Source organism: Nipponia nippon, unplaced genomic scaffold (genome assembly GCF_047370975.1).
Source record: "Nipponia nippon isolate SJK-2023a ecotype South Korea unplaced genomic scaffold, ASM4737097v1 scaffold_1, whole genome shotgun sequence".
Taxonomy (NCBI): domain Eukaryota; kingdom Metazoa; phylum Chordata; class Aves; order Pelecaniformes; family Threskiornithidae; genus Nipponia; species Nipponia nippon.
In genome coordinates this window covers 51180408-51205818 of record NW_028262290.1, presented here as the reverse complement: position 1 = coordinate 51205818, position 25411 = coordinate 51180408, and the positions used below count along the sequence as shown (strand labels likewise).

The 25411-nt window shown below is 36.8% G+C and overlaps 1 protein-coding gene across 1 annotated transcript in view; it reads left to right on the top strand.

Moving 5' to 3' along the window:
- Window positions 1–22334, top strand: part of TTC39C (tetratricopeptide repeat domain 39C) — a 38029-nt gene extending 15695 nt beyond the window's left edge. Inside the window, exons 5-14 of the mRNA XM_087754899.1 lie at window positions 2243–2597; window positions 3910–4078; window positions 11203–11296; window positions 12143–12250; window positions 12794–12903; window positions 13593–13716; window positions 16132–16229; window positions 17143–17247; window positions 20223–20261; window positions 20918–22334. Of these exons, the coding sequence (XP_087611025.1) occupies window positions 2243–2597; window positions 3910–4078; window positions 11203–11296; window positions 12143–12250; window positions 12794–12903; window positions 13593–13716; window positions 16132–16229; window positions 17143–17247; window positions 20223–20261; window positions 20918–21007 (1292 nt within the window). The 3' untranslated portion in view covers window positions 21008–22334. The remainder of the gene's footprint in view (window positions 1–2242; window positions 2598–3909; window positions 4079–11202; window positions 11297–12142; window positions 12251–12793; window positions 12904–13592; window positions 13717–16131; window positions 16230–17142; window positions 17248–20222; window positions 20262–20917) is intronic.
- The last annotated feature ends 3077 nt before the right edge of the window (window positions 22335–25411 follow it).

Sequence of the window (25411 nt, the reverse complement as noted above, 5' to 3'; positions counted from 1 at the left end):
AAGTTCTGACTGGTTAAATGCCACCTCAGCGACTGCTGGTTACTGCTGTTGCTGAATTGTTGAATCCATTATTTCAGTTTTTTGAGTATATTATCTTTCTAATTATGTATAAACATCTTCTGTTTTTATCATGTTTCTGTACAGAAGTAGCAACCAGATTATTGAAATGACTGTCATTTTAAAAAAATGCATTCTTCAGAGGCAAATAAATATTTCTCATCAGTGGATGGGTGAAAAATTTCTTGTCTCTTCCCAGAACAGTTTGACAAGAAGCATATGATGACATGCAAGCTGCTTTCTCATATGCCTAACACATTTTAGATTTTCCTTTCCACCCTCGTGGATGTATTAGAAATAGTTTCATCATAAAGTTAGTAACACAGCAACTTACATTAGCTTCCCACAGCAATATTGAACTACCTTTTCTTGATATTTACCACTGCTGTCATGGGTCTGACTACTTTCAGAAGTTCATACTGGGAAATTAGCTCAATGACTGGGCTTGATTTATTTTTTTGTTTAAAAAGTCAGAAATTCATTATTTTCATTTGTTAGATTGTTTTAGTATAGCAAATCTGTTAGGGCTGTGCTGTGTTAGTGAACTGTTCATGACAGCACACTAATGGAAGTAAAGCCTAAAACTATACTTTTTTCCACGTCATATCCTTTCCATTTGATGCATGCATGAGAACACAGTAGTTAGCTATTAGAAGAAACACTATCTGTAGGACAAGTAAAATGTGGGATTTTCCTTATTATTTGTCTGCCACATTGCTATGCGTAGTTGTATGAGCATTCATCTTGTGGTGAACTGCATAACCTTAAAAATACTCTGTGCAGCCAAAAAGTGACCTAATTGCTTAAAATTGAAGTAATGTTAGTCTTGTAATGCAGCTGAATCATGGCAGGGTTTACATTTTTTGTTATAACACTTTAATACGGAACTCAAGATAGAGAATTAATTTTTTTAATGCTTTAAGTTCATGTTGACAGAACCCTTCTGTCACAACTGAGAATACAAATTTTGCCGTTTTTCTCAGTGTGATTTCTTGAGAATATCAAACTAGCTTCATCCCCTCTTCATACAAGAAGAATCCAGGAAGAGGTAGTCTAGTCTGTGATGGTACTTTTTCTAGAAATGATTTTTTTTGTAATTAGAAGGATTTTTGTCAAAGATGTCAAAGGCTTATAAAAAGTGGTTTGGTATTAATAGCGTTTTCCTTTTCTTTGGCACACCCCACCTGTTACAATCTAATTCTGGCACCAGTTATAACACTGATCTCTGCAAATTTGGTGGTATCTGTTTAGAACACTGCTGCTATAACCATGCTTGTATTTTCTCTCATTTTTAGTTAACTCCTTTGTCACTGCAGTTCCTAATTCCCAGGGCTCTATCACAGACAAAATGCTGGTGTCTGCTTTTACAATTAATGTGTACAAGTATATTCTGTTTGTTTTTCTGTTTACCAGTTATCATTGTCCGAGGATGTGCTATAACCAAGATGAATGCTGTGTAAATAGGCAAATTGGACATCTTCATCTTTTGGTGTCGTGCCTTTCTTTACCTTCCTGTAAAGAGGGTAATGAGACTGAGAATTCTCTCATTCTCAACTGAGAATGCTCAAGACTAGTTTTTTAGGGAAATTTAGGTATCCAGCTTGCATTTGAAATTGAGAGTGTTAGGCAATTTAAAAATGTTTTAAAACCATAAAATTTATGCATTTTTTTTTTTCTATGATTTTAATTTTCTTAATTATATGGCACTGTGTTCCTATGAGGGGCAGGGAAATGATGGTGTTGAAAATCTTATCTAACAGAAAGGAAGGGATTTTTCTTAGTAGTTTCCCATCAACTGTCTTTTAATATCATGTAATCTCTTCGAGTCTTGATTCTCTCTGCTTGCCAGGCAGCCATTTCATCTCCTCTCTATAGTGGAGCAGAATCCAGCATTAAGTTCTTTGAATTCTCTATTTCTTTCTGACAGTTGTATTGCTACATAGCTGAAGGGAAGTCCCTTTGTATTGCATGCTATCTTAAAGTCTTTGGTTGAAAAGCACTTAAGTTTGTAGTGCCCAGTATGAAAGACCTCTTCAGATGACAGTAGCGATTACAAAATTCTTCATACAATATGTTAATGCAAATAGAGAGAGCATCCTAGGGTTTGTGAAATAGCATTTATTACTTACTATGTTACGCTTCCGAAATATGTCCTTGAAATATTTTTTTTTTCCTTGATTTTTAGCATACATAAAAGGTGGGTGGATACTCCGAAAAGCCTGGAAAATTTACAATAAGTGCTATACGGACATTAATACACTTCAGGAAATATATCAGAAGAAAACAACTCAGGAATCCATGACTTCTGATGCTGCAAATGATAATCATATTGCTGCAGAAGGTGTAACGGAGGATTCGCTAAACAGACTGAAAGGTGCTGTTAGCTTTGGATATGGACTTTTTCATCTTTGCATATCCATGGTGCCCCCAAACCTGCTCAAAATCATCAACCTGCTGGGTTTTCCTGGAGACCGCCTACAGGGGCTTTCTTCACTGATGTATGCAAGTGAAAGTAAGGACATGAAGGCCCCTTTAGCTACGTGAGTAGCTATATTGAAATGCTTTGGTAGATAACTTAGTAGTGAAAGTAAGTAAATTGAAAAAAGTAAAAACCAAAAAGTCATGTTGCTTTAAAGGAAACAACAGCAGGTAAAATAAACCTGTAGTTTGTTGTTTAACATGCCATAGTTTAGTAAATTCATCACTAGTGTATGAGATCTCTCTGCTGTTAGTTATTTACATGCATTTGGGGTTTGTGTCAGTATTTTGCTGTATTCTTCAGTACCTGCTATTCTAATGTCTAGTAATTTATATGCCAGCAGAGTAAATAAAAGCACCCCCTGAAGGCTGAGTAAATTTACCCGAGTTATATTCTCCACTATGGAGAGCGTACTATTTTGTATGAGTCATTAATCTCACTTAGCTATTTATCCTTACTATTAGCCAAAGATTTTTTTCCAGTTTATTTTTAATTTTAGCATCTGAATAAAATGTGATGTTCCTTTACAGTCTTTTTAGAGGAGTATTTTTTGTGTGCTCTTTTTCCCAAGCCTTCATACTGCATTCAGGCCTTTTTATCAGGTGAAGGTTAGCCAGACCTAATCTAAACTGCCTTCATAAATGGGTTTATTGTTCCATTATCTCTAATGCTTTTATTACTGGACCTACTGCAGGTACCATCAGATGTCACTTTTGAAACATTGACAGCAGAGCTAAAGTCTCTTCTGCTTGAGGAGAAGAATTGGATTTCTGATTCATTAAGAAAGCTTAAGATTAAACGTTCCTGTTGATTTGTTCTTCCTCCTTTCTGGGGAAGAAAAACAGTATTTTTGGGAGCGTTTCCTCCTTCAGATGGTCTTGGAAATCTTTGTGCTCTGCCCTTGTTTCCAGGAGTGATGTAGGTCACGTAGAAGTCTGCCTTTCTGAACACCAGATGTACTTCTGTTTGACATTGACTTCAAGTGTGTCTGCTGATGTGTGTTTAGTCTTGTTGTTGGTTTTGTTTGTGTGGGTTCCCCCCCGCCTCTAATGAACAGTTAGTTTTCAAAGTTTTCCTGTCGGTTTTTCTTTTTTAAAATCTAGGGAGTTCTAAAGGCTCAGCTGCTTTGATGATATGAGCTTGATGGTTACTTTACCTTCGGGTAATGTGCACTGAATTGTATGTTCAGGTGCAGTTTAGGAGTACATTGAAGTATGGCAATAGTATTGTGTTTGTTTTAAAGCCAGGTTGTATAAGAAAAGATTCATATATTTCTTTGTCTTTCAGAATAATTTAAAAATTTGCCTGTGTAGAATGTTATCCTTAAATTTCTGTTTGAGCTGTAATCATTTTTACCCTTATGTTTCTTTTAGATTAGCTCTGTTGTGGTACCACACAGTTGTTCGTCCCTTTTTTGCCCTTGATGGCAGCGATAACAAGGCAGGATTGAAAGAGGCAAAAGAAATTCTTGTAAAAAAAGAATCTGCTTATCCAAATTCTTCTCTGTTCATGTTCTTCAAGGGAAGGATACAGCGATTAGAGGTATTGCATGTTTTCTTTCTTTTGACTGATTCTCCTCCCCACCCTTTTTTATGTTTTTTCTGATGTGAATGAACTGTGCAAGCTTCAGCAAATTGTGAATAAAGATATAGATACATGGAAAGATAAATAAGAAGAAAGGATTAGCTCCTTCCTAGTTTCAAGTTCACATGCCAAACCTGCTCTTCCACTACTCTGTATCTGAATTAATGGCACTTTCAAATTCTTTTTCAGCTTGATGCATTTGTAGCTCTATGCTGAAAGGAAGTGCTTCTGGTCACTCATGAGTTTCTTGTGGTATAAATAGCTATTTCAGTTTTGCTTGTCAAGCTAAAATCTGAGTATTATCTGCTGAGTACATAGCATTTATCTTCCCCTTTTCATTTTATGCCTTGTTCATATGCAGCTAATTCTGTGCAATAGTGTCCCTCAAATAACTGCTTTTGCTTTTAAGAGGTCAAACCAAGATGTTTTCTGTTGCTCTGTTCTGTTTGAGCTCTGACCCAAGCAGAAATTTATTCACTGGAAATGTGTTTGTGAATGCTGTTGCAGAGTGTTATTCAAACACTGTAACAGCCTCGTGGTTTTTGGCCGAGTTATTCTTTAAGAATCTGTGATAATACAAGATGGTGGTGAGTACCTTAAACTACTCAACTCTTAGCTGCTGCTTTTATCAGACCAGAATAGTTCCAGAGCAAGTACATCAGCAAGAAAACCCAACACAAAAGCACAAACCCAGAAACCCTTCATCTCAACATCATAATTACAAGAGCTAATCCAGATCTTAATATTGGTGGTCATTCTTTGCTAGGGTTTGCAGCTGACTCTCTCAAATACAGCTTAATATTTTGAGGGAGGTAGCAACAGTAACAGAACAGAGGGGTGGGCTTCAGTAGCCTATCGGATTTTGCAGGTGTATTCTTGTGTGGGATTTGGGTGGTGTTTTTGTTTTTTTGTTTTTTTTTTTTTTGCTGTCTTTCTGAAAGCAACAGTGCATTTGGGCAATTACACTGTCACAGGCAAACTGTGAGTCTTTGGGAAGTATTGCTGTTTTCTGAGTGGGAAAGATTTTAATGGTCTTTGTTCAATTATATGCATATTCTATTCTTATGGTAAAAATCAAATTTGTTAGGAATAGCCACACAATGAATGCAAGTGCAGTTAAAAATGTAAATATGTTGATTGCAGAGTATGACTTGGTATTTGGAACTCTTTTCTTCTCCCCCCCCCCCCCCCCCCGTTTAGTATAATGAGGAATAAAATTCAACTGATTCTTCTGACTTTCAGGGTAAGCTAGGGCAAAATTGTAAACACAAGTTGTCAAGAAACTGGGTATATGTTTCTGTGTCTGAATACAGAGGATAGGTTTGGGATGAGTGTCAGTTTTGTGTAGTCAGTCCCTTTCTGCAGTACCCTTATGTTTCAAAGCAGAGTTCTTTACATGTAATCTTATGTATTTGTGCATTAAATGATGCAGTATATAGATGCCAAAGTTTAGCTCTAAGTGAAAGAGTTTGTGCCGAAGACAGTATGGCCATGTTAACGAAGTTAGTTAGCTTAGGCAGGCACAATGCTGTGTGTTGCGCTGTGTAGCCATACCCTTAGTCAGCAGAAAGCTTACTGGTTGCTAATAGGAATTAAAATGTCCCTTTGCTGTTCATGTATTTGTTTGCATAAGAGCTTTTCCATTCAGCAGCCTCCTCCCCTGACCCCAACCCTGTCATTGCTGTGTTCTAAGTGGTACTGTATCACTGAGGCTTTGCTGTGTATAAATATTTTGGTGAAATGTCTCAAGCTCTTCTGTAGACTCTGTTAGGAATTTACAAGCTTAATTTCCTCAAATGCTGTTGACATAATAGCGAAGGCAAATATGTGACTGGTGGCAATGGCACAGGGAGCTGCGCTGGATTTCTGCACAATGCACTTGTGGTTACACGTGTCTCAAATCCAGGCGTTGGTCTTACAACATCCATTGTACATTCTGAACCAGAAGTGCACATAAACTCTTAGATTACAAATTAATATGCTGAGTTGTAATTTCTGCCTCATCTCCAAGGCGGGTAAGGAGAGCTCCTGCAAAACCTGAGAAGTGCTTATGTGGCCTTCCTTGAAATTGTTAATACGCAGGTGTTCTTGTTCCACCAGGCATGGGAATATTATTTTCAGATGGTTTACTGAAATTGGGAAGTCTGTGCTTTAACCTATATGCACTTAAAAGTATACCTTGAGCCAAAGCTTATCTATTTTATAGTCTTTAGCATCTATCATCTTTTAACAGTTCTGTGAGAAAATTTATTGTACATAGATGAAAGGCAGCTTAAATGTTATACAGAAGAGCTTGTGTGTTCTGGAAGTAGAGATCAGTAATGGTCATTGTAGGCTTTGTATTAGAGCCTACTAGCACTCGGTCCATCGGATTATTTTATAGCCTTTGATCCTGCATATGTTTTGTGTAACTTTCAGCTGATGGTATATTCAGCTTCCGTTAGCAAGTCTGCATACACCTATATACCTGTATGTGTGTGTTCTTTTCTTTTCTATGGAGAAAAGAAACAGTAAGGAGCATAGTTCAGCCATGGACACCTGAAGGCAGGGAAACTGTTCAAAAGGCAGAAGCAGTAATGCAAGATGGGACAGTGAGACACAAATCTGACAAAGGAGAAAATTGCCAAGGCAGGCAGTCAAGGAGAAAGGAAGATTTTGCAGTGACAGTGCTATGAAAGACAAATGAAGAGCATGTGACTGTGTAATGCTTTGTGCGCCAAAAAGCATGCACAAATATTAGTCAATAAAAGCCTTAACGCTTTTCGGTTTTCTAAGAAGTAGCCTTACAGGTACTATAAACTTGGACCAAATTATCTTTCAACTTTTTTCTCAGATTCATATTTTTGAGAAATCAAGTCTGAAAGCGTTTGGAGACTATTGAAATGAATAAGTTAAGGGGAAGGAGAGGAGGAGGATATCAGAAAGCTGGAATGAAAGTGCACCAGAAAGTTAAAGGTTGCACTGGTAGGCTCATCAAATGTCTCTCTTCTCCCCCCCGCCCCCCCCCCCCCCCCAAGAGTAGGTTAAGAGACTGCATATTAAAAATAGCATTTTTCCTGACTTTTACATAATTCACTTAGGCTGTTTTTATGGACATAACTATTGCTGTGCTTGACTTGTGATTCTATGGTATGTATTCCAGCCTCACAGGTATTTTTTTGTGAATGTCTGACTATTTCTGTCTTTGAAATACTTTCCACTAAAGCTCATAGCGATGTTTCATGTAAGCTTAAGCTGCTAAAAACAAGTGGGAATAATGTTTTATACTTGTGCCTAACGGGTACTTAATGTAATTGGTATAATAGCTGCTGAAACCCACTAGTCTGAAATCCAGAGTTTCCAGCTGTACCCTTGGGCCTTTCTTATTACTGTGAAAATAAAAATATTGCCATCCATTTGCTAAATGTGTATTGTCTAATATTATACTTAGATTAATAAATACCACTTTACTTTTGAAAATGTGACTTAGACTATTCAAGTGTGGCATTGTGGCCAGTACTGAAAGATGGGAATGGTGGTAGCGTGGGAGAGGGCAGGGTAAAAGATAGTGTTCCGAGTCTTACGTATTTCTGCTTTTTAGCTTGCAGTTTTGCTTCCTCTTTTTCCCTAATCAGCAACACTTTTTAAAAATGTCTATCTGCTTTTTTTAAATAGTACAAATCACCCCACTCAGAAATAGTTAAATAGATTGATAGTTTCAGGTGGAGAGTGGTAAGGATATAAAGCAAAAATAAAGCATTTGACAGACCCTTTGCAGACATCTGGGTATCAGTGGTATAGTTCTTATTTAGGGGTGGGAGGGTGTGGCACAGAACAGTAGACTGAGGGCAAGAGTAATAACAAGCATTGAAAAGTCTTCAATGAATTTTCTGGAATAAAGTCACAATGATATCTTAAGAAATTTTCAGAGCTTGTGTAATGTCAAGGCTTATTTTCAGGAATTGTGCTGGCCTTTCTAGTTACTTTTTCTAGGCTATAAAATACAGAATCCTAATTTTACTCTATTTTGATTTTGTGGCAATTCTAGGGAAAAATGGGGGGGAGGGGGCAGTGTTAAGGAATAGAAAATACAGGCTTTGAAATTTCCGTATGGTGTCTTCCAGTGTAAATTGTCCCTTTTAGATACTGTTTGCTGGTTTCCCTTTAATTATGAGTATGACTTCTTAAAAGCTTTACAAATTCATAGTGCTGATCAAGAACAGAGAGGTCCTGGGAGAGGGAAAGTGTCCTGAGATTTCAGAACTCTGTGGGGAAATGTGTGTCGGCTCAGGAAGCTGCCTTGGCTCGGTAAGCTCTGTAGATGCTTAGCTGGTCAGTTGGGGTGGTTCTGGGTTTAATCTGAAGTCAAGAAATGTAAGATTATGGTTCCCACATTAGCTTTAATAATCCTCTTCATGGTTACGTAGTTCTGTATATTACACATTTTATGGATTAATCTTTTTTGTCTTTGTATTATGTCCAAGAGAGGCATGACTGACGCCTGTTGAAGGAATTACAAGTGTGTGTATGTATATATTTCTGAATCTCAAGAACATCAATTTCAAGTGTCAGCCATGATGTTATACTTGCAGACTCTTAGGACTTTATAATTCTTTCTGTTTATTCTCTGAAACAGTAAACAGATAGTAATGAATTTATTTTAATAATTAACACTAAGAGTAGAAATTCATATTTCAGCATGTTGTCACAATCCCTGGAGATGATTGAAACTTTAATTATTACAGAATGCCTCTGAGACATACTTGCTGAGCTTGATGCTTAAGGAAAACTTAGGCAGATGTCAAAACACTTGAGAGATCTAGGCAGTTAAAGAAATGGATTCTAGGAGATTGAATATTCAACTAACTGGACTTGTATATTACTAAATGGTCAGTATTTCATGTGCTGCCCCAGGCTGGTGTATGGCATTGCAGACAGTGATGCAATTGCCATTAGTCGTTGTGTGGAATAACATGCCATACAAATAAGTGATTTCTGTTTTCAGGTTTTGTAGGTTTTTAGAAGGCAAAGTATCTTCACAGAAGACTAAATATTTAGATTTATTTCTTTTTTTTTTTTTTTTTTTTTTGCGTTTTCCGCAGAAGCATTCAAAACGTAGGTTTACTGAGCTTCTAAACTTCTTAGCACAAAGATAAAGTTTTAAGCTGACATTGGTTTATTTTATTTTTTCTGTAAGACTGGGCTCATAACACTTATTTTCCGGGTAGTCGTGTTGGGGTGATGCAGCATCAGTGGAGTAATGTATAATGGAGAGAATGTGCTGCTACAAAAGTAAACAAGGTGTATGTTGCTCAGGCTCCCTGGTAGCTTTGAGGGCAAATATAACTTGCCTGTCTTTCTGTGTAGTATATTCTTCTGTTGTGCCAACAAGCATCTTAGTCTAATCACCGTTTTATTTTATAAGTGTACAGTGTTTGTACTGGCACAGCTGTGGATCCCTTTGCTGGCAGTTGTGCTGTCTTGATGCAATAGATATGATTTACGGTTAAATTGTTCCTTAGGAACTAAAATAGTTTTCCCTGATGAGACAAAGAAGAAAATCTAATAAAATCACTTCAGAGCTGTGTGTGTGTGCGTGTGGCCTTAAGATACAATGCTGCAGATTTATGCAGGAATTTTTGAATTCAGTTATGTTTGTGTAGATGACAGGTTTGCTTTTTCAAGGGTTTCTTTTGCTTACTTGCTTAGCCAGCAGAGTGGCTTAAAAATTCTTCTGTTGTATAAATTATTATAATTGTATGTGAGAATAAATATAGGAACACTGTTAAAGTGGGTATAGGCCATATTGGGATATATAGTGTGTCTGTGTATAAAACTAATTAAATGTTAATTTGCATCCCCCCACCTTTATGATGATTGTTATGGAGAAGTCCCATCCTAGACTGGGAAAACTAGAAATTAAGGTAGTCAAAAGAGCTGTCATTCTAATTTTTACACAACTGTCAGCCTCTTTTTGCTAAGCTGTTGGTAACTAATGATTTTATCAAAATGTTTTTTTTGTCTCATTTGCCTCCTTATCTTCTTACATGTCATGCAGCATTTATGAACTCTCTATTAACTGCTGCTTAAAGTGGTTACTGAGGGATGTGGAAAAGGGTGAAATAGTTAAAAATAAGTAAAATTAAACATTAAAGGTACCCTTATTGTGCAGAAAGCTAAACTTTATTGGCAAATGCTAAAAATATATAAAAGGTGGAATGACTAATAGGAGTAGAAATGACATTACTCAAAAGCTTACTGCACAAAACCAATGAATTTCGGACTTAGTAGCAAATAGAAGGAATACAGCCACTGATTTTTAAGGTTGAGGGTTGATCTGAACTGGCTGTAAGTTATTGGTGGTTGTTATTATATTATTAAACTCCTCTACTGTCCCCCCCCCGCTTCTTTTTTAACTCTGTAGTGTTGTACATCTCTCTTTCTGTATGACTTTTAGAGTGCAAGTTCCTTACCGTACGTTTTAATTTTTACCATTGCACATGGTGGAACCAATTGTTAGTACTTTGCAAGCAAACAGTTTGCATTCTTGTCTAAAGTCTCATTTAAATATAAATTCGAGTTGCTTTGTATTAGTGATTCTTACTTCCCTTGTCTCTTATAATTTAGCTTTTGTATTATGTTTCATATCATGAATATGAATTATATGGAAAAATCTGTTTATTGTTGTAAATAAAGGTTTTGTCATAATTTGCCCATACTTCTATGCAAGAGTGATCAGGTCGAGAGAGCTGGGAGGAGGGAAGCTGGCCAAAGGAATTGCGATGTGGAGCTGGTATATTGAATTAATATTAGCCCTCCTCCTTCAAACCGTTAGCTCTATGGCGGGTTTTAGCTCATTTAAAATAATCTATAGAGTCTGAAACGAATTTTGAGGTTTTCCTCTCAGTGAGATGTTGTGCCTCTTTCATCTAATCAAATCAGAGGCTGCAATCTGTAAGACACTTCAATTTTTTTTTAATCATATAGTTATTTTTAAATATCTATTAACAGAAATCTGAATGTTTTCTTAATCAAATTATCCAAGAAATTTTAAATTTCAGACATCTGAAGTTTTTTTTTTTTTCTTCTTTCACTTTTGTTAGTGTCAAATCAATAGTGCCTTGACCTCATTTCATACCGCTTTGGAACTTGCAACAGACCAAAGGGAGATTCAACATGTCTGCTTATATGAAATAGGTAAGTTGGATATGTTTATACTATGAAAAGCTCACTTTCAAGTTTAGACTAGCAACTTCAATAAACTGGATTATTTTTATTAGGATTTTTAAAAAGTTTTTTTAGAATACTGGCCTTTGTCTTGTACGGATTATGGTAATAATCCTATCTTCTTGCCTGGGCAAGTAGAATTCAACAATTTTTTATAACTTTAAAGTTTTCTGCAAATACAAGGTGATGCAAAATGGGAGAGTAGACTATAGAATCACAGGCAAACTGTTCACCTACCGAATGTTATATAAAATGAGAAATTAATTCATCTGATTTGTCTGTGGACTCACCATTTCTGTGCCAAAAGCTAATTCGTCTAGTGAAGCTTCACAGTTTGCAGGACCTATATTTCATGTTCATTTCCTTCTGTCAATAGCAATATATGCTGTATGTTCTTAATTTGCATACAAGTCTTTAAAGTGGAGAAGATAATGTTGCTTTGAATGTGTCTTGTTAAGGGATCTTGTCACAGTGGGGAAGAATAAGAGAGCAAGTAGTAGCTTTGTAGGTAGCATCATCCTACAAAATGTAGTATTCAAATTAAAAAAAAAAAGCTTTTGCTGTCTGTATATATTTGTTGTTGCTCTGCGGTGGATTCATTGCTTTGTATGGAATCTTATAATTCAATGTTTCCCAGTAAATTTAAACCAGGCTTTAAATGTATGTCATTGATTTGTTTTGTTTTTAACTTTTCCAGTTAGTGTTGTAATTGTTAAACTAGCTCCAGCTCTCATAACAGACTGTGTGTTTCAGTAATGTTGACATGAAATTTGCATTACTGTGCTTTCTCTGAAGTTAAATTAGTCTTGCGTTTAGGTTGGTGCAGCATGATAGAGATGAATTTCAAAGATGCATTTGAATCCTTTGAAAGGCTTAAAAATGAATCCAGGTGGTCCCAGTGCTACTATGCTTATTTAACAGCAGGTGAGTATATTCAATGTGTTGGATAAGTGATATATCAGTGATGTGATAAGGTTTTGGCACTGTTTTGTTTTGGGAAACTTACTAGTGCACATAGTGCCTTACACACTGCCTGCTGCTTATGCAGCTTTATGCCAGACCTGACTTGTGTAATTTTGTTTGTTTATATAATGTACACTTGAATGCATGCACATGTACATGCATGTGTGTATGTTCTCTTTCTCTCTCCCCCTCCCCGCTTCTAGATGTAGATGCAGTTATGATTGTCAGTGTAGTGACAGGTCATATAACAGTGTATTGCAAAGATTTAATAAATAAATCCTGAGAGGTTGGGTGGTATTAGTTCCTTTAATGAGTACGAAAAAGAAGTACTGACTTGTTAATGATCACAGAGAGTACCTGGGAGAGTTGGGATTTGCATGTTTGTCAAAATTCCTTTCTGGAAGTGAGTGTGTGTTTTCCTGTGACCATATGATATCTAATCTTAATTTTTCCTGTTTCATATCCCAGTAGCGTTAACATATTTCTGTTTCTGTGTTTTTACAGTGTGTCAAGGAGCCACTGGTGATGTCAGTGGTGCTCAGAATGTGTTTAAGGACGTTCAGAAGCTTTTCAAAAGAAAAAACAATCAGATTGAACAATTTTCAGTGAAAAAGGTTTGGTTTAGCATAGGCTGACTTGTTTCAGTACAATAATTACACTTGGTAATTTTGTTGGATTCTTTACCAGTATTTATTTTTGAAGGATGTATCTGTTTTCTGTTGTGTTGCTTCTCTAGAATTAGTAGGAAGGATTCTGGTGGAAGAACAATACTGTCATGTATTTTAAGGACCTAGCAAAGGAAATGTGAATTAGCTATTCACTTTACAACTAAAGTAATTATTAAAGATAAAGATACATTGTAGTATAGTTGTTTTAGTAATTTTCCTTCTAGCATTGCTTTTCTTACTCCCTTTTATCCTGTCATGTTTGTCAAAACCTTAGTTCTTTTTGAAAGCTAGGAGTTGTCTAGGAAATATCTCCCAACTGATGATCTTGCAGATGTTAACCGTTTCAGCATCCAGTCAGTGTGTACTTGGGATTGTGAAATACAGTAAAACAAATCAGGCTGCATACAAGGAAGCTTTAATTTTGATCAATATGTAAGCCCTTAAATTAATTGAAAGATTTTGCTTTTTAGTCTTAAAGTCTTTAAGCTAAGTTACCACTGACTTTATTTTCATAAAATTCTTGGATGCTTTCATGAAACAGTTAGAATTACTGTTTGTGATATATTGTTTGTGAATATTATGTTCCCTGTAAAAAGACAGATGAGAGATCTCCCCTCTTTCTCCCTGCTTTGCAGGCAGATAGATTTAGAAAACAAATGCCGACCAAAGAGCTCTGCGTCCTGGCATCCATTGAAGTATTGTACTTATGGAAAGCCCTTCCAAACTGTTCCCTCTCAAACTTACAGCATATGAGCCAAGGTATAATATAGTTCCTTGATTTATTTATTTACTTTTTTAAAGGAGGTGTATAGTTTTCTTCTGTTGTGTGGAGTAGCTGATTGTTGTAGCATGAAAATTTAAACCTGTGTGCATGTGTCACAGCAAAGCAGTTTGAGTAACAAAAGAATAATGACCCATTAAGATTCAGCCTAATGCTTCATTTTTACTGTTTTGAGAGGTTTTTGGGGAGAAGTTTAACTGCCTGCTGCATATAGTTGTTTTTTAATCAGTTACGTTTGCCCATTGTTTAAAATGAAACAATAGTGTGATAGTTATTGTTCAAAGTCACTAAGCAAAATTTAACTCATTTAAACCTAGCTACACAGTAAAAAAATAAAACTACCAATTCATTTCTGCAGGTCAGTTTTCTTCTAAGGGGAAATATGTAGCTTGTGAGGTCATATATGACATAAGGGTTCTGTTTATCTTGGCTGCTGGTGCCATCTTAGTGGTGAAAGGAGCATTTTATGGTTGCCTCTTTCCTAGTCTCTACATGTCTTAGGATGTCTGTCACATGAAGCTTATGGTAGCAGTGTTTATCATGAAGTTTCCAGTACTCCTCCCTCCATCCAGTGATCAGTCTTGTTTGCATTCTGCAGTTTCAAGTTATTACCTGCTCATTTAGAAAATAAAACAAAAAATATCTGCCACGGAGATACTTCCTTTTTTCTGTAATTGTGAAATTTTGGGGATTGTACATTATTTTTATGTTAAGCTGGAAAACTACCAGTCTCTAAGTTGAGAGTCAGGACTAGTTGTGGGGTTTTGTTCTGTTTTTAATTTAAGATAATTTGTCTGTTTAAATTGCGTGATGGCAGTGAGTTACATTCAGATCCCTAGGTTTCTAGTCCCAAAGATAATGGTGAGCGCTTTAAAATTAGATTTACTTGCGTAAAAATAAATTTCAGGATTTTTTTATCTGTCATTTTCCTTCAGAACAACCAGCTTTAGAGGGTGTAAAGTGTATGTACTTCTCTCCCGCACACTCAGAAGCAATGTAGATCTTCCTTGTGTAAGCTTCTAGGCAGCGGTTCACATTTTAATGTGAAATAGCAGTATACATTAAAATTCAGAGGTACGCTTCTTGTCAGTATGACACCGACAGATGTGTCCGCATCAGCGATCCCTGGTTGAAGACGTTCTGCGCAATGAGAGTGCTATTGCTGCGCCTTATGTGTATCTCAAGAACGATGAGATGATAGGGGATTTTTTTTTTTTTTATTTGCTTCCTCTTCTCTTGAACAATTGGAATGCAGTTTGCTGGGGTGAGTTTCCAGGCTTTTCCTCAGGGCTAGAAGTTGACTGAAGTGAAATAATTTGTATCCCCATGTATCTCTAAGTAAAATGCTAAGTAACTTGAGACTTGAAATACAAGCGGGAGTTGACAGCCTTGTGTAGTCTGTAATGTCCAAATAATTCATGCAGCTAGCTCTTAGTTGTTCATAGGTGGCTTATTTGGGTTGTGGATTAACTGTGTTGTGAATGCAGAGCTAGTTAGGATCTGGCAGCGTTTATGAGATGAAGCAGAATGTGAAGTTAAAGGAACTCCACTGCTCCAGGCACAGCAGTTCAGCTCCTTCTAAAGGGATGAAAAGCCCTGCAGGCCTCCCTGTACCCCGGCCTTGCTGGAGGTGACGGTGCAGACAAGTGCAAAAGGCTCCTTGTGGAACTAGCCTTGATTTAACTGAACTGGCACTAATAAGCTTGATCAAAATGGAGCCTGATTCATCTAGGGACAGTTACATGCATCGTGATTCAGTTCTTTCTGGAAACGGAGCACTACTCAGCTGAGGCACAGTCTGTCCCTGGACTGTGGACCAGCTAGGGTCTGGCAAATAAGCCTTATCCTCTCATCAGCGTTGAGAACTGTGATGCCAAAATACCCTAGTCTGGGTTTTTAAGTCCAGTACAGATTTTTGTGCGTCTGTCACTTGGCTTCAGTTCAGAACAAATCGGCTTTGTCTGAACTGCTTGCCCTGTGCTCCTTGTAACTTGGACTGTGTATTTTTGTTCAATATCTGGGACAACGCCGTTTCCCATAACACCAGAAAGAGGTGATTGTTTCTTAACTTTACCTTTTAGTGGATATTTCAAAGACCAGTACAGAAATGGATTCGTCTCTTCTTGTGAGAACAACACACCAACTGTCTTTGACTTCAGCCCATTCATTCCTGTTAGGAATTGTTCTCATGAGTGACAGATTGCTTGATGAGGTCGATACAAAATGGGTGTATTTAAAAGAAACCAAATTACTTTGATTTATATTAATGTTACTAGTATCTCCTTTTTCTGGTTAAATTTAATCATAAGACTAAAAGTCACCGTAGACCACAATTCTTGTCTAAGGAAGGATTTCAATCCATCTTGTTTGTTTACTGGAATCTTTTCATTAAGCTTGTCAGGATGTTGATGATTCATCGGCTGTTGGTTTGAGGAATTTGCTTCTTGGTGCCATACACAAATGCTTAGGAAATTCTGAAGATGCTGTTCAGGTAAGTTGTTAAAGGATAATTTACACCATTAATCCTATTTTATGAGCTATTCTGTTAAACAGTAAATATTGTTGAGTAAGAGTGTTAAGCCATTAGTTGTCAGTGCTGTTTTGTGAATTCCAACAGAGTATGTCAGGTTCTTTTCAAATCTTCTGTTTAGCATGTTTTCATTATATTCTGTGTTGTAAAAGTAATTGGCTATGTTGAATGAATGTAGTAGCTAAAGTGGTTTGTAGGAGCAAGAGTTAAGGAAGAGTTAGGAAGCTGGGAAGAAGTTCTTGGCTCTGCTAAATTTACTTTGTCCAACAAAGAAAATTCAACTTTTTCAAAGAAATAACTTTGAGATTGACCTTTCAAAATCATGGGTTTGCTGCTTCTCCTCCAGACCTATTAGACACTGAGAGGTTTGATTATTAGCACATACCAAAGAATAATTTTGCCACTGCTCCAGGCTTTGATCTGTAGGCATGATTTTTTTTTTTCCTCCCCAAAACAGAATGCAATTCACATAAGCAACAAGGGAGCTGATGCTAGCTTTAAATCTTTTTTCTTTTTTTTTCCTGCTTCTCTCAGCATATCTTAATCTGAGTACTTCATCTCTGATGTTGAAGTTCCTTGTTAGATCTAGAATTTTTTTCAATATGAAGTTGGAAAACTGTTGAAACAGTCAATATATTACTTGGTAAAAATCCAGACAAATAGTTTTGACTTGATACAGTAGTGTCAGTGAAAAAGTCTGGGTCCTTGCTTAGGGAATCTCTACTATTGGAAATTTTTAATGTATTCTCATTTTAGCGTTGGGCTAATTTCTAGTGCTTAAAGTTGACTGGTACTTCTGGATTTTTTTTTTAAGTATCAAACCATCAATTTTAATGTATTACTGCAATCTTTTTTTTTTCTTTAATTTCTATAGTTCTTTCAGCGAGCTGCTAAAGATGAAGTGTGCCGCCAAAACAACTTATACGTCCAGCCATATGCTTGCTATGAACTTGGCTGTCTTCTGTTAGACAATCCAGAGGTAATAGCATAACCTGTTTTTAAACTCGTAAAATGAGTGTGTGGAGTCAACACACCACTATACAAACAATGAAACAAAGTTTATAGGTGATACTGTATGTTAAGTTTTAAAAATTTGTTTTTATACATACCATAAAGAAACTTACTACTTTGGTTTTTTGCAAACCAAGAAATGCAATGCATTTTAGATAACATCGTTGTAATTTTTTAATATCAAGAGCTGTAAGGACATTCTGAGGAGCTTAGTTATCTGTTGATAACACTGCAATGACTTGTTTTGTTGTTACTGGGTTTTATTTTTACATAAAAACAGAGTCTGAGACTCTCTGGGATTCTACAGGGCAGCTGTTACGTTCCTGACCATTAGTGGTGTCTTTCTCTAGCAGTAAAATGAACATGTCTGCAAACCTGCAGCAAGCAGTAAAACAAGAATTTTGCTGAGTGTAGCACCACATTGTTTTGATTATTATTTAGTACTTTACCCCCAAAAGCACCACAAAGACTTCACTTTTCACCTCTCTGATCGTGCTGTGATGCCCGTTTTTTCATGTGTGCCTTACAGAAACAGTGTATATATAAATACTGGGGTATAGAAATACTTCCATCACCCCTCAAGACGCAAAGACCTCTCTCCGCCTTTGCTTGTCTTGGCGTTCCTGCTGCTGGTGGCAGCAGAGGCCTGGCAAGAACGCCTTGGGCAGGCAGGGATTTGTTGTCTGCAGGTGGCATTTAGTGTGGTGAGTGCCTAGGATCCTTTTCTTACGTATTTAATTTCCTGTTGGATGCTGTTCAAGTTCAAAGATTACCTGTAGTTATACTCTCCAAATATAATTTGGTGCCTTCCTAAAATAGCTCCATGTTTTTTGGGATCAAACTTCTATTTGGAACAATATGGTACTTGTCAAAAGTCTTTTTACTTTGGGATTATTTATCCCCACTCTTAGGACAGATATCTTCCTAATCTTGCACATCAGTGCATCTTGGAAGCCTCGCTGGACTGAGGGCACGCATACCATCATATTACTTCATTGCAGGGAATGTATAAGTAAAGTGATTTCAGTCATTTGAATTTTGTTAAAGCTGGGTGTGTTGGCATTTTGGCTTTCACCCTGAGTAGTGAGGTTTTTGTTGTTCAGGATGAAGAGGAAAATGATCCAAATGGCTTGGTTGATGATATGTTTGATTGTTCAGGTCTTTGCCCATGCCCTGCCTCCTAGGGAGCCCAGGGAATCTTTAACTAGGGCAACTTCTGCACCACGCTTGGTGCTGTTTCCCCTCCTCAAACCTGTAACACCGCTACTTGGAGTTTATGCTGCTTTATGTAGTCCTGCCTGAATCAGATTGCAAGTCAGGGGAAGCAGTTACAGGGAAATTACTCGAATGCCCACATCATTGTATGTAGTGTATAAAGTGATTAGGCTGATAGTATCTCATATTCTTAAGATTCTGTTTTCAGTTGGTTTTAATCTTGTCGGATTTAACCATCTAAGCTGAACCTTGCCCTTAAAGAGGGAAGGAAAGGGAAATCTTTCAGTAGAAAATATTATCATGACAAAAATAGTTCTTTTTCGAAAACCTGCTGCCTTATGACATAGAACCAGGCCTTGAGGCCTGGTAGGGAGGTCCGAGTCCAGTAATGTTCCTAATGTTCCTACTGCCTTTTTTCTATGTTCATATTTAAATTTGATCATGGCAAGTGTCTCTAAAAAAAAAAAAAAAAAAAAAAGTGCGGTGGGTAGTGAAGTTATCTGAAGATTTTGAGAATGTGGGAGCACTCCTTCCTTTCTCCCTGCTTTACATGTAGTATGTGCACACAGTAACCGAACGTGCTTTGTGTTGGGTGTTTGAGGACTCCTCAAGCCTCAGCTTGTTGCTGTACTGAGAAGCTATGGTAGTGCTTAGTATGTGAAGAACGTGCAGCAAACTCCCTCTCGTGGCACTCGGACAATTAGGACGTAAATGATGCTTGACTTGAATAAAGCGGCACGGGGTGGGGAAAAGCAAGAGCTAGAATTAGAGGCAAGTGGATGCTGTTTATAGAAAATTCCATTTACTAGCTGAGGTGTCATGCAAGAGCTCTATAATGATGAAGAAAGAGAAGGGAATAGGATTTTATAAATCACATTTACCTGAGAGGCTGAGTGTATTAAAGACCTCAGCAACAGATATAGATATGAAAATGCATGTTAGTATAAAAAGCATGCTGTTATTAAATTTGCTTTACTTTAAAATTACTCATAATTACGTGTTTGATTTATCATGTCATCTGAATCATCTTGGTTATTTTAAACTTAGTTCTAATCAAGTTCTTTAAGATTTTAATATGGTTACATCAAGAAGTCTACAGATTTTTTTGTAGGTGATTTAGACACTGAATGTAATTTAACCAATATAAATACATATATTCATATATTTGAATAAGAAAACTGATTTTTTCTGTCTACTTACCAGGCAGTTGATTATTTATTTGTAAGGCTTAAAATAAAAATGTATGATAAGAAATAAAACATGAGCTTTTCAGTAGTAAATATTAATGTGCAAATACATATATTTTTCCTTAAGAGTTTGAAATCAAGATTTTTGAAACAACTTTTAATGCTTACAATCCTTTAACTTGTTTTGTAAATAAATGGCTTAAACTTTGGTTAAGAAACAAAAATTACTCTATTGATCAGTTAGTCATTTACCTGTAGTCTCATTTGTTTCCGTGCGCACTGTTGTCGCTCACCATCATCAGTAGCAACTTGCATTTAAAGCTGTGATTTCTCCTTTTCTGTAGAAGACTAGAAATATGTAATATGGCATTTCTTGGGTGCCTTGCTTGTATTTCTAGTTTCCTAATTTGAGAGGGTTTTGTCTGCTTGGTACCTTGTTTTCAAGATAAAGATGCTATTCTGGACTGACCAGGCCATATACTTACGATACTTTCTGTAATGTTTGCAATGCACTTCTAATGCAATGTTTGTCTTTTTGTAGACTGTGCCAAGAGGCAAAACCTTACTTCTCCAAGCCAAGGTAAAAACTAAGACACTTTCAAATTTATATATCTGAGATGAAGGCATTTGAGAGGTTGTATTTTGAGGGGTTTGGGGTGGGGTGGGCGGATGTTAAAGTGTCAGTGTCCTGTACCTACAATCTCTATAATCATGTAGACATACATTAATGTATATGATACACATTTATGTGTGTTACGTAGATATGTATTTCTAGGTCACTCATAGCACAGAGCCCACATTAGTGACCTGTCCTGGAGCATTAGAACCTTGCCAAGTTTTTCAACTAAGATTTGGCTACAGAAAGCTTGAAAATGACAACTCTCCACATATCTGTTCCAACTGGTTCCTGCCTTGGGCATGTTGGGATATTCTAGAGCTTTTGGACTTGCAGAAATTCCTAGGTGCTGTTCCAACTACATGAGATCCAAACAGCATGTTGGAAATGGAAACCTTCTGCTCTCTTCACCAACTTGAAATTTCTGTAATAATTCTGTTATTTTGGGTAATGCAGGGGTATTGCAACATACAGTCTCTTCAGTTCACCTCTTCGGTCTGTTTTGTAACATGACTTCTTAAGCGTTAGTAGTAAAATTATCTTAATATCGTAAAGAAAAGGAGGCTAATAGTGATGTGCTTTTTTTTTTTTTATTCTTCTCTCTTCTCCCCCTGCCCCAGGAGGAGTTCACTGGCTATGACTTTGAGAACAGATTGCACGTCCGCATACATGCAGCCTTAGCCTCTCTAAGGGAAGTAGTTCCACAGTGACGGACAGGAGGTCTTGTCATCCTTTCCCACAGTTTCTGCACTTTAAGATGAAGCAGAAGAAAAAGCTGTTGGGAAGACCAGCTTTTCTTCTGAAAACCGCTTGTGCCAGAGACACTTTCCTAGTATGGTCAGAGTTGGTATGGCTTAGTAAAACATTACAATTTTAACTAAAAATAAATCAACCAGGAAGAAGGTTAAGTGACCTTGCGTTTTTAACTCTTCAGTTTTTATTTTCTTTAAACCAAGCTGAACACAATTATGTGTAACTCTGTGGGTGAGCCTCAATAAGCACACACGATTTACTTCAACAGTATTGGCAGGTGTGATATTTACCTTTTAAAAAATAATTGGAGTAAATATTGAAGTTGGGAATGGTCAGAACACTTTTTTTTTTTTTTCTTCAAGCATTAGCCGATGCACAGGAGGAGGAAAACTGTTCAGCCACAAAAAGCAGATCTTACTAAATTTTAGTGGCTTATGTCAGTGACTTGATGATGATTAATGTGTGAATTTTAAACCTCACATCTCTTTCCAGTCTTCATTCTTTCCCTCCCAACCCAGCTCATAATTGTGATATAAATTATGTCAATATTTAGGATCTCTGCTTCTGGTACATTCCAGCCAAATACTTACTTTGTTTGACATGCAATTACAGTGTGGGCAGTTCTTATTTCTGCTCTTGATATTCTGAATATTATGTTAAAATACATAAGCCAGTTACAGTAATTTTACATATTTTTCATTCAAGCTGCTGAAGCTTTATAGCAGTGACTTTTAAAGGTATTAAAAAAAACCCCAACCAAACCAAACACAAAACCAAAAATCTGGTTTGGTAGTTGTACCAATACTATGATATCCTAAGTCTCTATATGGTATTCCAAACCTGTGGTGTTAAGATATTGAAATACCTCAGAGAGCTTAAAACTTTTATCATGACCATATAACTTTTAATACTTGGCCATTTGTGTGCTCATCTGTAGCTTTTTTACTTTTGTCTGTAATATATAGTATCTCTTTATGTTTTATATTCAGTTAATATTATATTCTAGGAAGGTAAATATTTTTTTTAAAGAAGCTTATGAATGGAAATCTGACCAGAAAGTTAGTTGAATTATGTTACTTTGCAAAGCTAAGAAAACTGGATATTCTTGGAAATAGTTATCCAAAAGCCTTATCTTTACTTTGGTCAGGTTGCCTTAAACAGTTCCTTAGCTTAAACAATTTTTTTTTTCCTCCTACCTTTTTGTGGAATATGTTGCCAAAGTTTTAGACCTTGCCCACACGTAACCTTCATTGATTTGCTTTTGAGGTTGCATCTAAAGCAAGACTGATATGGAGGAAAAGAGTAATACCCTATTTGGTAGGCCAAATTAAACGGTTGAGACACTTTTATTTCTCTCTAAAAATACACAGTTCCTGCTATGAAAGGCATTCCTAGAGCAGTTAAATACTTCTGTTGCAGTTCCTGAAGGAGAGGAGAGACTCTTAAAAAAGCAGTTTTATTTTTCTATGATCTAGGTGTTTTACAGATAGTACACTGTTTTTTTTATTCAACTTTGACAGTTAACATTGAGTCACAAATGAGTGTTCAACCTTATTTGGTCAATCCAAATAAGTATTGACTAGAAAACAATATATTGTATATATAGTGACTACTTAGAATTCAAATAACGATTTTGAGAAATGGGCTTTAATGTACTTGAAAGATTTTGTCCTATCTGACTTGCAGTGTTTTGCAATGAGAGAGACAGTCCATTCTGGGTAAATAGCTAGAAACGGTACAGTTACTGGCAAAATTCCTTTTAAATACACTGCTTAAATATAACATGAGACTAGGCTGTTCAGGACACAAAGCACCTGCATGCGATTTGTGTTGGGATATCTAGGGTCTACATACTTGAAGGTGGCAAGCAAATTGTAGTAAATTTACTAAAAGGCCTGTTGTTCTCACCAGGCCAGGAGTGGGTATGGAAAGACACTATATATTCATATAACAGTTTAACTCTGTGCAAATTGCAGCTTTTCTGTGGATTTAGCGAGTCATCACTGAAATAGAACTATCTGTTTCTGTATTAATTATTTTTTTTTCCTCCCCTTGTAGGAGAATCTCCTACATTGTAAATGTCAAAATTATTTTTTATGTTAGATTGTGCCTGTGATGAGAAAAATTTCAACTGTATTTTGTGTAAACTGATAAGTTTTTATACTTTGGAACTCGGAGGCATGGTCTAATAGCAATAACGGAATATGCATCTTGCTAGTTAATATGTTAAGACTATCTTTACTGGGTCAGGTATTTTTGTTGATGTTGATGCAGTTTTTATCTCAATATGACTCATTTCAAATAAATAACTAGACTTTTTAGATGTCACAAAGTGGCATATTTATTGTGATGTACTGTAAATGTTGTTAATTTACAGAACTTGCACTTTTATATTTCTGAGTAAAATTAAAGGAAACATGGACATGAGTTTTGTTCCCTTGCTCCTCGAATTTGTCTTTTAATTGGTGGCCTCCTGAACAAGATGCTATCTAGTATTGGGAAAACTTCTGGGATGTCAAGTGACTCTGTAACCAAGTTTTCTAGTCAGCGATTACCTCAGCCTTTGCTCTTCCAGTATAATTACAGTCTCCTGGTTTAGAAAGTGAGTTACATGTGTCATGTCGAGATCAACTGTAGAGTGAACAAGGTTTAAGATGCGTTTTTAAGACATCAAATTTACTTGTTCGTCATTAAAGACACAGAACCACACACAATTGTATTTGTTGTATTCCTGCATCTTTGAAAAAATGTTTCTAATTTACTCTAAAGCAAGCACTTTAATTTCTTCTTTCTCTGACTTCGAATGCTTGTTTCATATTCTAGTTATGCTTTATTCTTAAATAAAATTCCCCAAATGTTGTATTGAGTTGCTTTTCAGTTTACAACCACCTGATTGTCTTTACTCGTGTTTAAAAATTGCTCTGTAGCTGTTTGAAGTTTGAGCAGGAGCAAGTGCTAGGTTGGTGTCGGGCTGGCTGTATGTGGTGTTGCAAGGGTGCTGACTGAACCAGTGAGTGGAGTGAAAGCAGGTTAGCCTATAAACAACACCGAGATTCCCTTTCCAGTCATCACGGCAAAATACTAACAGCGGTAGCAATCACTATCATGAAAAATTGTGCAATCACAAACAAGTATTATTAAAGTTAACGTTAAGAAGTAAATTTATTCTTAATCTGTCTTTGAAGGCAGTTGGGCAGCGCAGTGGCATCCGACCAGCACTCCTGTCCTTGGCCCAGCAGAGGCTCTGCAGGCAGCCGAGAGCATGCATGGTAGACTCCACTGGACTTTAGGAGTAAGAAGTACAGGTATATTGCCTCTGGTCCTTCATCCTGAAGGAACTGTACGACAAATTATTTTATATAAATTAGGAGTTTAGGAAAAAAGGCAGGACAGGGAATCGTTTCTCTGCTAATTACAGTTTGAGTAGATGCTTATACAATATTGTGTTGCATTGTCATGTTTTGAGGTGAGCTAGAAAATACTGCTTCAAAAACTACTTCTGTCGGGGAAAACTTGACTTACAGAAGATGGAAATACACAGGTAAGTTCCAGTTCTGGTTCATTTTCACCAAAGAACAATTAAAATATGGTATATGGTATTCTATGCAGAGATTCAGAAGGCATGGGAGCCTGTTGTTTTTACACTGAATTATCCACATCTATATACAATACTCTTAATTTACGCCAAAGCAAATTCTTGTATGAAATTAGCTGGTGTACAGGGTGCACTGGAAAAAAGATTGAGCTGTTTTACAAAAGGCTTAGCCTTGTCACAATGTTGCAAATCTGTGTTCTCCCTGAACTTTGTTCAATTGATTGGTTACAAGATTGTGCCATTGTTGTTAGATGGCAAAAAGGGATTTCCCCACCCCCAACACCTGTGTACTCAAGGTTGTTTCCCTTGATGGAATTAAAGTTAAATATGGTACTGCTTAGTATCCCTTCCATCTTTGTCGGATTTTTTTGTTGCTGGCATTGCATACATCCTCCAGAGTGCTTGCAGAAGGGACCGTGTGCCAGCAAGTGAGGCGCAGAAGGTCAGGGTGATGAACTGCTGCAGAACAGCACCTGAAAGGATCCAGTCCCTCTGCTCTTCTAAACCTAGAGGTCTCTAGCCTTGGTGTCCAGGCACTGCATCTCCTGTTTTCTTCTGCTGTATCAGATGCTGTGTTCTTTGCCATGTCTGGGTGTTGGCATTCTAATGTTCAGGTCACCTCTTGCTGTTCTTTTGCATGAGCAAAATATAAATGAGACAGAAAAGAAAGTCAACTTGAGGAAGGCTTTCTAGAGTTAAATACTGAACTGTTTCTATTTTTCCCCGTGTTTTTTTTAACGCAAGTTCACACTCCAACACTGGACCC